The sequence below is a fragment of the Dendronephthya gigantea genome, unplaced genomic scaffold, assembly GCF_004324835.1.
Source record: "Dendronephthya gigantea isolate DGI-Jeju-01 unplaced genomic scaffold, DenGig_1.0 000817F, whole genome shotgun sequence".
Lineage (NCBI taxonomy): Eukaryota > Metazoa > Cnidaria > Anthozoa > Malacalcyonacea > Nephtheidae > Dendronephthya > Dendronephthya gigantea.
This window is the reverse complement of record NW_021163827.1, coordinates 2,501-14,603: the sequence shown is the minus strand read 5'-3', so window position 1 is coordinate 14,603 and position 12,103 is coordinate 2,501. Positions and strand designations below refer to the sequence as shown.

The following is a 12,103-nucleotide window of genomic DNA, read 5'->3' as shown; positions in this document are numbered from 1 at the left end:
ACCTGCACAATGGCAAGGTTTTTGCTTGCCATATCTCAAGAAGCAATTGATTAAGAGTCAAAAGAAAGTGAATTGTGCTTATGGTATGTTCAAATTATATACTATCACAATGTTTATGTGCCATTCAAATAATGTGCCATTCAAATTCATTGCTTTCAAATAATGTGGAGGAAAATCTAGGTCCTAGGACATACCTTCCTGGTAACCACAACTGAAGCAATACACGTTTATATCAATGATGAATGATGGCATTCAATGTTGACTGATTGTAGGACTGATTACCACAGTGATAAGATATTGTCAATGAAAATTGCAAACAAGCCACGCAGTATTAATTAAAGATTTGTACGCTCGTATAATCCGGTTGTGATCAAAATTGCTCGGCAGTGGACAAATGAGCGATTGAAATGACAAATATTGACACAAATAATGCAACGTTGATTTTACCTTGACTTTTATACAGAAATTTGCCAAAACTCAAAGCAGCCCCTTCGAATAAAAATCTGATTAAACGTCGGAAATGTTTCGAGTGTTTCCTTCAGCGCCAATCTGTCCGAGTGATTACCGACGAGTGCCGAAGACCCTACCCTCCATGCTACGCGGACACTTTCGACTCTGACATAGTGGTTAGCCGCGCATGCGCAGCGGCTACCCACAAAAATTCTGCCGTGTTACTAAACTACCATGATCCTTTGCAATTCCGCAAGAGGTCCAATTAAAGGGGACTTTTGCCACTAGAACTAACATAATGAACATGTTAAGTACAGTCGTGAAAGAGGAACAATCAAAGACAACAGCCACAAGTACTAATACTCGGAAAACACTGCAAGGCACCGATCATCGTGTATCAAGTCAAAAAACAGCCCTTGAGGAAGAATATGCCATACGATTTCCAGTGAAGCGTCAATGTAAAGAAGCTTCAAGCGAGTCATTGTTTGCCGGGTGAACAAGAGAAAGAAGATTTTCATTTAGCTCTAAAACTACAGCAACAAGAAATCGAAATCGATTCCGATGGCGTAGAATCAGTCAACTGCAGTGAGGACGAAGACCAGATACAATGCGAAGCAAACGCGCCTGCGGCTTTGTTATGTTTAAAAAGTCGGCGTAAATAGAACAATGGCACCGTTAATACAAATGCTATATATATTGCTACTAAATGTTAATTGTTTGGTCTGCGCCCTGATCCTATTAGACGGACGTTGATATTTAGGGATGCACCATTATATTTGCGGCTAGTTCATATTTATTTTTTTTGAGTTTGATTTTTCAACGGTATGAGCTTTATCGTTTGTACAATTTATTAAATATTAAGTTCCGAAAATTTATTTAAAATCTAAGTTTACTGAAGTTCGTATGAAATTCATACATGAATTTGGGAACTTTTGCGTTCAGCTTTGTGTTGATTATAACATTTTTTTTCCTGAAATCGACATGTTACATATTTCTATTTTTAGCAAATCCTATAGCTAATGATAAACAGATAATGATAAACATAAACAGACGCGCTTCGGGTTATGTTGTCTCTTCTGTTCAAAGTTATAACAGTGCGTTCAATCATCACTTTTTTCTATTCAAAGCTACTAGAAATACATGCATACAAAGTCCCAAATAAACATATATTTCCATCATTGAAATTCTATAATACTCGTTTCTGCTGAATGATCGGAGTCGCAAAGTAAAATCCTATATCTTGGTACAATTATAAAGTCTACTCTCGAGCTATCAAATTCGACTATAATCATAATTGTGCTACGAATTGCTTTAAAAATAATACAGTTTTAGCGAAATTTCAATTGCTTTTTAAACAGATTCACCATTAAAAATAAATACTTTTCAAATCAAAATCATTTTAACGAAATCAACGAATAAATTCAAAGAGGTGTCATACATTTGTTGATAAATCCACATATTTATAAACTTACAAAATACTTGCATGCTTTAGAATACAAAATCTACCTATTTACCTGTTCAAAAACACTCCAAAAATGCTTCAAAATCGTTGATTTTTCAACATCTATTTGAATCAAAGTTTTTCGATCCGAAAACACCATTTACTTTACGTTTTGATCAATTTTACGATTGAATTTTTCCGTATATTTTCAAAACCATCCAAATGAAAAATTTTTTTTTAAAAATTTTATAATTCAAAATATCAGTTATGCTGACGCGAACCAAAATTTTAATTTAGCCAATCGCATGCTTCCAAACGTTTGTTAGTTACCAGTTGTAACTCGTCTTAAACTTACGCATGCGCATAACTTACAAAAACCCCCAACATCCATGACATAATGGCGGACAACTTTCATTTCGCATTTGCATTCCCGGGCGTAATTAAAATCTCCGGGCGGAATTAGTACCCTCGCCCGGTGCTTCACACCGGCTCGGGGATCAAACAGTAATTGTATTCATTATTTTACTTCCTCGCCTCGTCCCTCGCCACTGCTCGGCTTTGCTTACGTAAGACTTTCTATACTTCAAGGTAACCTGTATATTCGAAAAATCCTTTCATGTCTCCAGGTGTAATTGCCTCTAATGAAGTGTACATGTTATATATGCATTCAGGAATTGTTATGTTCGTACAGTCTCCAAATCTATACTTCAATAACGTACGCATCTTTCCAAACACGTATTCTGCAGGGTTGAAATCGGGCGAGTAAGCAGGCATATATACCAGTTCTATGTCAATATCATTTAAAAATTCTCTTAAGATTCTGCCTCCATCGTAGTGATGGGTTCCGCAATTGTCCATAACAATAACAGAACCAGGTTCTAACACGGGCTGTCCAGTTCGAACATTTATAGAGTCGGAAGCTTCTTCAAAAAATTTGAGAAAATCTAAGGTATCTGCACTCCAGTCAACTGTATTTGCGTAATCTACGCCAGTTAGTGAACACATAAGGTTAACCGTTGTATTTGCAGTTTCGGCGTACCTCTGAAATTCTACCACTTTCTCTCATCGGGGCATGCCCGTATCTTCGCGCAGTGTGCTTTGGTAATTTTAAACCACATTCATCAAAAAATTTGAGAGTATATGGATTTTTACCATGCAGGTATTCGATGAAAACCTGTGAATATGCCATGTTTTGTAAAGTGCATCGTTCTTGTGCAATTGTTACGAAATGCGAATATATGTAATTTAGCATTGTTAAAAAACACAAGGTCAATATCGACGAGGAACTTACTTGGGGAACACGTCATATAAAATGAAGTGTAAAGTAAATATTATGACCCTTCGGAATCACAAAATTACTTTTCCTGTCATAAGGTCACAGCCCATGGGATTTTCCTCCGAAACAATAGTATGTCGTACAAAGTACAAGTGTCACGACTCAAGAACATAAGTTCTTAGCGGATACTAGTTTATGTCAATCATGTCTTTGTTATATTTTGCTCGGTTAAGCACTTGAAGCCTTACGTCACTAAAAGCCTAATTCGATGAAATTATTTGTAAAATAGTTTATAAGTTGAGATACGGTTCACAGAGTAATAAGTTGATGCTTGTGCTTTAAGTTGATGATAAATAGTTTAAGTTGTGAACAAGTTTTAACAGTGATCGATTAAGTAAAAGACCAACTTGACTAGTGCGTCACCGGCCTTAAGTAAACAAAGTATGAGAGCTGGACCGAGCTTCTAACGCCAACCCACACTTACAACCTACAACGCTGATTGGATTGTGTGAATCACACCATCTTGCACAGGGCGTCTTCAAGATCCCCTCAAATTTTATTATAAAAGGAGGCGCACAGCAACAGAACATTCAGTGGACTAAACACGAGAGTGGACTAAAAAGAGTGGACTAAGCACGAGAGTGGACTAAACACGAGAGTGGGCTAAACACGAGAGTGGACTAAAAGGAGTGGACTAGTGGAGTAAAAAGTATATGAAACGTTGGAGAAGCTCAACCTGACAGAACAGACAGCCAAGACGAGAACAGAAAACAAAGAGGTCCGAAAGGACGAATAATCCGAAGAGAAGAGAAGAATGAGAAAGAAGAGAACTTTAGTGAACTTTAGTAAAAACGTTGTAAAAGATCTCCTACCTTGCGCATATAGAAATAACATAATATAGACTTAACATTTGGTGCAGGATCGGCCTTACAAAACGTTTCGGAAACTCAATCAGTCCACTATTAGTATATACTCACAAGAAATCAGAACAATCAATATTACAAACATTGCTTAGAAACAGGTGCTGAAGCGACCTGATGACTGGTTCGAAAGAAACGCACGCTCTGTATTTATCCATACTTCTACTTACGGCAATGCTAGACTTTGTTTCACGTTTTGGATGTCTCTTCAAGACAGCTGTCCACAACCTCTACACTTCCCATGAACTAGAATTGAAACTACAATCGTTTTGCCCTCAGTCTGCAGTCCAAGACGAGTTTGGCAATATGTTCTTCCTCTATCCTAATATGATGGCTATGTCGAATATCTAGCCAACGAGGTACCAGTGGAAGCCTCCGTGGTCGTTGAAATACGACTACTGAGAGTCTGAGACGTATGAAAGTTTCAGAATTTACCGGATCCTTCCTGATGGTCAGCGCGTTTATAAATGGACATGAAACTGGACACATTTTAAGATTTGTATAATTTAAGTTTTTGTCATTGACATGACATGTTACATGTATATGTTATTATGTCTGTTTTTGTTCGATAATATTAAACACGAGAGTATAGCTGTTCAACTAAAATTCCTTAGGTACACTCAGCATGCTCATTAAACATGTTGCCGTAGGATAGCGCATGCATGTTTTTAATTGGGTCAGTGTATAAATTTCATTCTGACGCTTTTAGTTATGCGTCATTCGTTGAAAATATATTTTTCTCTTCCCCCGGGACAGTCAAGGGTCTCCCAAACTTGTTGTAATAGATTATAATTCTTTTTAAGCTAAAAGCTTAAATATTAGGCACATTCTTGTTTTCTCTATGTAGACTCGGTATTTATATTGTTGATGAAAACCTACATTTTGGAGTTTGGTTTGCTGTGCATGGCGTTTAAAAATTTAAAATGAGTTTCAGTAATATTAAGAAATATACGTGTAAAATTTGTTTGCATGAGTTGAAATATTTTGAAGAATTATTAAGACGTATATATAGGTTTAGGTTATTATTATGGAGAGATGTTTTGTCGGAAGAGCTTTATAATAATTTCCTGTTATGTGAAGTTGATCAACCAAAAATCTGAATACAATAGACCTTATGCATAATGACGTCATAACACCTTAAGCGCGCGGTTAATTATGGTCTTTGTGGTCACAGAGCGGGAAAATAATTTCAAGATGGCTACTGTCGAAAGTGAGTGTTTTGAAGTTCTTAACTGTCTTTTAAAGGCTGTTCAAGCCAACGAGGATTCTAGTTCTTTTGAGAACTCTTGCACGGATCCTCTGCGGTTGGATAACTCTGAAAGTCAGTGCACTAGTCGGCTTTCTTCGTCGAATTTTACGAGGCCATGTGGAGGTGCTGGAGGTTATACGTGTTGTGTTCCTGGTTGTTAAAGCAACCACAAAAGGAATCCAGAGCTTTCCTTTTATAGCATTCCTAGTGGTAAAAGTGAAGAGTCGAAAGAACTTCGAAAGAAGTGGATTAATCTCATTTCACGCAGGGATTTCTCTCCTACAATTGGTCATAGAATTTGTTCGTTGCATTTTCCTGGGGGACGTAAAACCTATTTAAACAACCTTCCTACGATTGTTCCCAAAGCAACCAGACCTACACCAACGAAACCTCGTTCAACGGTAAAGGCAAAAAATCGGACTCTTGTATCATGTACAAAATCTGTACCTGCTAAACGCAGACCTTTTTCAGAACTTGATGATAACAATAATTCATCACGCTCAATAGAAGAACCAGATAAAATGGCTACACCTGTAAATGAGAATATTGATCCTATTGCTTGTTTACAAGAACAAACGGAAAAACTTTTAGCAACTAATGAGAAACTTAAGGAGGAGAATGGAAGACTTAAAAATGAAAATAAATGTCAAAAAGATGAGATAAGAGGATTAACGGAGCAACTGGAACAAGAGAGGAAAAGAATACGTTTTTCAATTGAATGTTTTAAGGACAATGACATTCTCATTAGGTTTTATACGGGGCTGGAAGACTACAAAACCTTCAAAACATTGTTTGATTCATTTGGACCGGCAGTGAATAATCTGGTGTATTATGGTACCAAGACTGATTTGGAAAGGTTAAGCTCTGAAGATGTAATTAAACGTGGACCTAAAAGAACAAATTCACCTGAACAGGAATTTTTCCTTGTGTTGGCTCGCTTGCGATTGGGGCTTTTAGAAGAAGATATAGCGACCAGAGCTGGGTTGTCTCAATCACATATGTCAAGAATATTTATTACTTGGGTTGACTTCTTGCATTCAAGGTTACGTAGCTTTCCAATTTGGCCATCCAGAAAAGCAGTTGATAATTCAATGCCAGCTTCATTTAGAGATATGTATCCTTCGACACGAGTTATTATTGATTGCACAGAAATATTTATTGAAAAACCAAATTCTTTTAGAAGTCAAAGTGCAACATTCTCCACTTACAAAAGCCACAACACTGCCAAGGGTTTAGTTGGCATAAGCCCATCAGGAGCTGTCACTTTTGTATCGGATTTGTATGCAGGAAGATCAAGTGATCAACAAATTACTATTGATTGTGGAATTCTGAACTTGGTAGAAAATGGAGACTCAATTATGGCTGATAGAGGATTTGATATTGAGCACAATTTACCAGATGGAGTGTCACTAAATATACCACCATTCATGCGTGAGAAAGAGCACTTGTCAATTGAAGAGGAAACCAAGACTCGAAGAATAGCTTCTGTTAGGATCCATGTGGAGCGGGCAATTGCCAGAATAAAGAATTTTAAAATTTTAAGTACAGTCTTTCCAATTTCCATGGCAGCAAATTTAAACAAAATTTGGGTGATTTGTTGTTACCTTTCTAACTTTTTACCACCACTACTTGTAGAAAATAACAAGCTGGACTAGATGATAGTTTTTCTGCAATCCTCCTTGCTTTATTATTTATTCGGCCTAACAAGATGATTTTACCTGACATTGACATGGCTGGAGTTAACCTTTTAAAAGGCAACCCTATAGCATTTCATTCTATCAAAGGCTTAAAATTTGCCCATAATAAAGGCTAGGTCCAAAACATTTTCACATTAAATCCATTGTAGGCTGTGAAACTTTATTAAACTTTGTGTGTCCTACCCCTTAATGGTTAATCTATTCTTTAACCCATTAAGTGCCAGGGTTTCCCCAGACAAGTAAAATCATCTGGCGTTTGTTAAAAAAAAATAAGTAGGGCGCACTGGGGCACTTTGCCAGTTAATGAGTTAAAGGTATTTGCATCTATTATTTGGAATTTTTAACAGAAATATACTAGAGTAGAGGGGTAACCTTCACCTTACTCCCAATAAAAGCCTTTGAAAGTTTTTAGAGTGTTACAAAACTGTAACCATTTTGTGGCTCATGAACTCTTTAACCTATTAATTAAAGTGGCAATGCACCCCAGTGCTCCCTACTTATTTTTTTGACAAACACCAGGCGATTTTACTTGTCAATGGAGAAGCCCTGGTGCTTAATGCAGTGGTGCAGCCAGCCCAACAAATTAGTCATGCTATGCAAATTTTAACTTATTATTCATTTCTTTAGAAATTGATTGTTTTCATGGTCTATGAACACGAAATTATTTGCATAGCATGACCAAATTGTCAGGCTGGCTTCGCTACTGGCTTAATGCGTTAAGCAGCAATGCACTCCGATGTGCCCTAGTTTATTATTTTACTACATGTCTAATGCCAGATGACTTGTCAAGTAGAGAGTGTTGCCACTCAATGGGTTAAACAACAGTAATAACGTGTTGCTTGAGGACAGGATTTCATTAGTCAATGAAGTTAATCTAGGAAATTAGCTTCTCGAATTATCACAGTTGATACATATACTTTACCTTGCTCCTTCAATATTGTCTTAATTAAGTACTATTTAAAGCATGCACAGGAGTGTTTTATCATATTTAAAATGCAAGTGCGCAGCACGAGCATTTCACATATGATAAAACAGGACTACAAATGCTTTAAATGACCAAAAACATGAATACAATAGATGCTGTCTCATTAGTATTCTTTGTTGCTGATTAGTGTGGACTGTATATAAAGAATACTAATGAAGATGAGTTTTATCAGGTATATAGCCACTTCAAGTGACATATTTTGGTATAAGTAAAAAAGCCAGTAAAAAACAATTGATGTGTGTTTTATTAATGTCATTTACAAGAAGGAAGAATAAATGAAAAGTAAAATGATGTTAGTTCTGGCAGCATTTTGTTCTCCCACAAAGAAGTGTCCTTATAGATACGCTGAACATGCATATCAGCATTGGTGTATACCACAAAATCAATCCAGGGTAAATTTAAAATGTTCAAGACACCTTAACATTGATAATAATATGCATGGTTCACTTTAAGTTCTAATCCACTTTCGCTTTTTTTTAAATAAAAACCTTTGACACTTTGTGCAGTTTCATTAACATTCATTTCTTTCACTGAGTAAGGACACTTAACTTCAATGCATCCAACTGGAACACCATCTTTTATGACAATTCCATCAGGGCTACAACCCAGCCATGGCCACTGGGGACTGATGACTAACCCACAACATGTGACAAAAGCACTGCCTTTTAATGTTACATCTTGATATTTAGCAATTGCATTACTTTCATTATCCAGGCCCCACTGTACAGATGCAGGCACTTTTCTTTTCTCATGATCAACACATAAAATTGATTCAATCAGTGAAGCTGGATGGTTTTTCTTTCTATATTTGATAACTTTGCCAAAAATTGAAGCAGTAAGCCTTTTAGATCGTTCAGCGTACCATTGAGGATCTTTGTTTTGCCTCATAGTACTCAAACATATATCCTTAGCAGTGGATACAGTCAACCCAACTTTTGTTTTACTAGTTCTAGTTGTTCTGGGCTGTAATCAGATGGAGGGGTGTAACCATTTGGCACATTTTTAAAGATCTGATCAACCAGTTGACTTGGTGGTATTTGCGTTGGAATAGGAACAGAGCTGTTGTCCAGTTTTCTATTTTGCAACTGATTACAAGATGTCTCGAAAAGTTCACATGGCTTATAGTTATTTGAGGCTATAGCTTCACGAAATAGTGAAGCGCAATTGGCTTTCTCAAATGCATTTGCCATAGACTTAATTTCTTCTGCAGTCACAGTCCGAGCAAATGGTGGAGTAGCACAATAGTCTTCCCTACTCCCTTTTACAATATACCTTTTGGCAGGTTTGTTCACATCAACTTTTTCAAATAGCATTTCTTCAAATTTAACACCTTTGTCCAGGGTCTTTGAGCTTCCAGAGGGCACACTCCATTTTTGAGGAAGTTGTGTGCATGTCAATTCCACAGGAACGTGTTTCAAATTCAGATTGACAAAGTCCAAAATAGTGTACAATAGAGCAGCTACGTGTTTGCAGCAACCTCCTTGGCCAGCCTTACAAGAACACTTAGCATATTCCACTTCACCGTTAACTTGGATTAAATGAACATAAACAGGATAGCTGACGCTCTTCATGGAAGCACCAACACGCGCTTTCACCACCAACAACAGCTTCGAGGCTTGCACATTTGGCTTGACAAAAGTACTTTTTACATAACCTTCTTTCCATAGTCCATAGCCTTTCTTCATATTTCGATAAGCTTTTGGAGCCATTTTATCAGGCATTGTACGGCTATTTTTTACAAGCTTATTCTCCAGCTTTTCATGAGTAAATCCTGGAAGTTTCTCTAAGCATTTTATCCAATCACGGTTGTCAGAATTGAAGATATCTTCACTTGTTTCCGACTCTACCAGCTTTCGAGGACATGCAGTACCTCCACATGGCCTCGTAAAATTCGACGAAGAAAGCCGACTAGTGCACTGACTTTCAGAGTTATCCAACCGCAGAGGATCCGTGCAAGAGTTCTCAAAAGAACTAGAATCCTCGTTGGCTTGAACAGCCTTTAAAAGACAGTTAAGAACTTCAAAACACTCACTTTCGACAGTAGCCATCTTGAAATTATTTTTCCCGCTCTGTGACCACAAAGACCATAATTAACCGCGCGCTTAAGGTGTTATGACGTCATTATGCATAAGGTCTATTTTCGCTGTTGGAATGATAAGATATTTTATGAAATTTGAATAATTTTTGGTACACTTTCTGAGTACTTTTCTTAAGTACACGAATAAAACGACAAGAGAACAGTTTACAAGCCACGAGACAGTCATCACAAAGCATACAAAGAATATTTAAAAAATCAACTTTTAAAATGAACAGTCCTCATGGTATTGAAAGAAATTTCTCAATGTTGTAACATATGTAATTTGAGTAATAAAATATTTTCTTCGCAAATCCTAAGTTTGTTTATAATTATGTATAGCGTGAGCGCACAGCTCAGTGAGCTCCATATATATCTGGAGTAAGAACTTGAGACTTCCGTGAGGCCAAAAAGTGAAGCCAAAGATGGCGGATATTGAAGCGCTATAGTACGTCAGTTTCAGTCTTCCTATATGTGCGCAGTTATCTAAATTCGTATTTTTTAACTTTATTTTTTCCTATTTTTGAGTAAAAATGAGGGGAATTTCAATGAGAGGTATAATACTAATGTTTGATACTGAGATACTTTTATATTTTAATTAAATTAACCAAGAAATAAGCGATTTCTCACTAAGAAAGCTACGGAGTGGCGGGTTGTTGATGTTTTCGGCTTTTCGCAAATCACTGACAACATTTACTACAGAATATGCTTCCCAAAAAAAGATAGATACTAGTAAAACTTTTCTGAGTTCAATTCATCTGTATCAGGCTTTCATTCATGTAAAAAGTAATAGGAAAGAAAATTATGCTGAAAAACGTACGGGTTTGAAATATTGGCTACTAATATATGATTATGAAATTTATAAACAAGACTCATAATGCACGTATAAAAGAAACCTTAAAAAGAGCTCTATTATAGGAAAGCTAACCAAAAAATAAAGGAAAACCAGAGTTAAAGCGTTTCGAAACAAAAAACGAAACAAAAAACTGAAACATGAGGTGAAAATATATGGAAATAAATCAAAATTAAAGGTATGTGCGTAGTTGAATTTATGGCGAAAAATGCATATTTACTCACACTTACAGTCGGAAAATGCGGCACCCACATTGAGTAAATGCAAAGAATCACATTCTCAGTAAAATGAATAAATTTTTTCCATTCTTGTGCTCGCAAAATGATGAAAAACACGAAAATCTGAGGGTTTCGGGAACGTCACTCCCGGTCAAAAACAATGAGAAATATTTGGCCGCGCGAGTTAGGAGACTGAAACTGACGTACAATAGCACTTCCATCTCCGCCATCTTTGGCTTCACTTTTTGTACCCAAAGTTCTTACTCCAGATATATTTGGAGCTCACTGGCACAGCCCTCTCACGTAAGTCATTCCACGTGTAAGCTATGTTGCAATAACACACTTGTGCCGATAACATCATCTCGCGTGGAGGCCGCGCATACTTTCGGTAAAAACCGACTGTTCCCGAGAAAAACGGTCTCCCCAAGTTGCCTTTACTTAAATCCTTCACAACTCTCATCCTGGTCGGTCTTTAGTGGGTATCACACAGCGGATGAATCGCGCCATTCGCCCTCCACATCATCATAGCCGTATCAAATAGCGAACGATCGACCTAGTTCAGGGCAAAAGAATTCACAGCATTTAGGGTTGTTCTTGTTGCAAACCATTCGTAGAGATTGCGGTCGCAGGCACTCCATGTAAGCACACCATTGCTGTGTTTTCTCGTGCAATATCTGTTCGATGTGCGATATTTATTTTCATGCTTTCCTTTGTTTTTTCGGGCGAGTATGTTCAGGTTCGTCCTGTCATTAAAACATATTACCAGTAATATACATATATACATATATATATATATATATATATATATATATATATATATATATATATATATATATATATATATATATAATATATATATATATATATATATATATATATATATATATATATATATAATATATATATATATATATATATATATATATATATATATATATAC

General features: G+C 36.5%; 3 protein-coding genes across 3 annotated transcripts; 1 reads left to right on the top strand and 2 right to left on the bottom strand.

Moving 5' to 3' along the window:
- The first annotated feature begins 4,245 nt into the window (after window positions 1-4,245).
- On the top strand, window positions 4,246-8,202 carry LOC114544501. Its single transcript, XM_028563121.1, has one exon. It carries the CDS (start codon window positions 5,858-5,860, stop codon window positions 6,989-6,991), a length of 1,134 nt encoding a protein of 377 aa, XP_028418922.1. The 5' UTR covers window positions 4,246-5,857; the 3' UTR covers window positions 6,992-8,202.
- A 69-nt stretch (window positions 8,203-8,271) lies between these two features.
- LOC114544499 lies at window positions 8,272-8,933 on the bottom strand. Its single transcript, XM_028563120.1, has one exon. The coding sequence runs from the start codon at window positions 8,904-8,906 to the stop codon at window positions 8,436-8,438; it is 471 nt and encodes a 156-aa protein (XP_028418921.1). The 5' UTR covers window positions 8,907-8,933; the 3' UTR covers window positions 8,272-8,435.
- Window positions 8,934-8,941: 8 nt separating this feature from the next.
- Window positions 8,942-10,067, bottom strand: LOC114544498. Its single transcript, XM_028563119.1, has one exon. The coding sequence runs from the start codon at window positions 10,064-10,066 to the stop codon at window positions 8,942-8,944; it is 1,125 nt and encodes a 374-aa protein (XP_028418920.1). The 5' UTR covers window position 10,067.
- Between the last annotated feature and the right edge of the window lie 2,036 nt (window positions 10,068-12,103).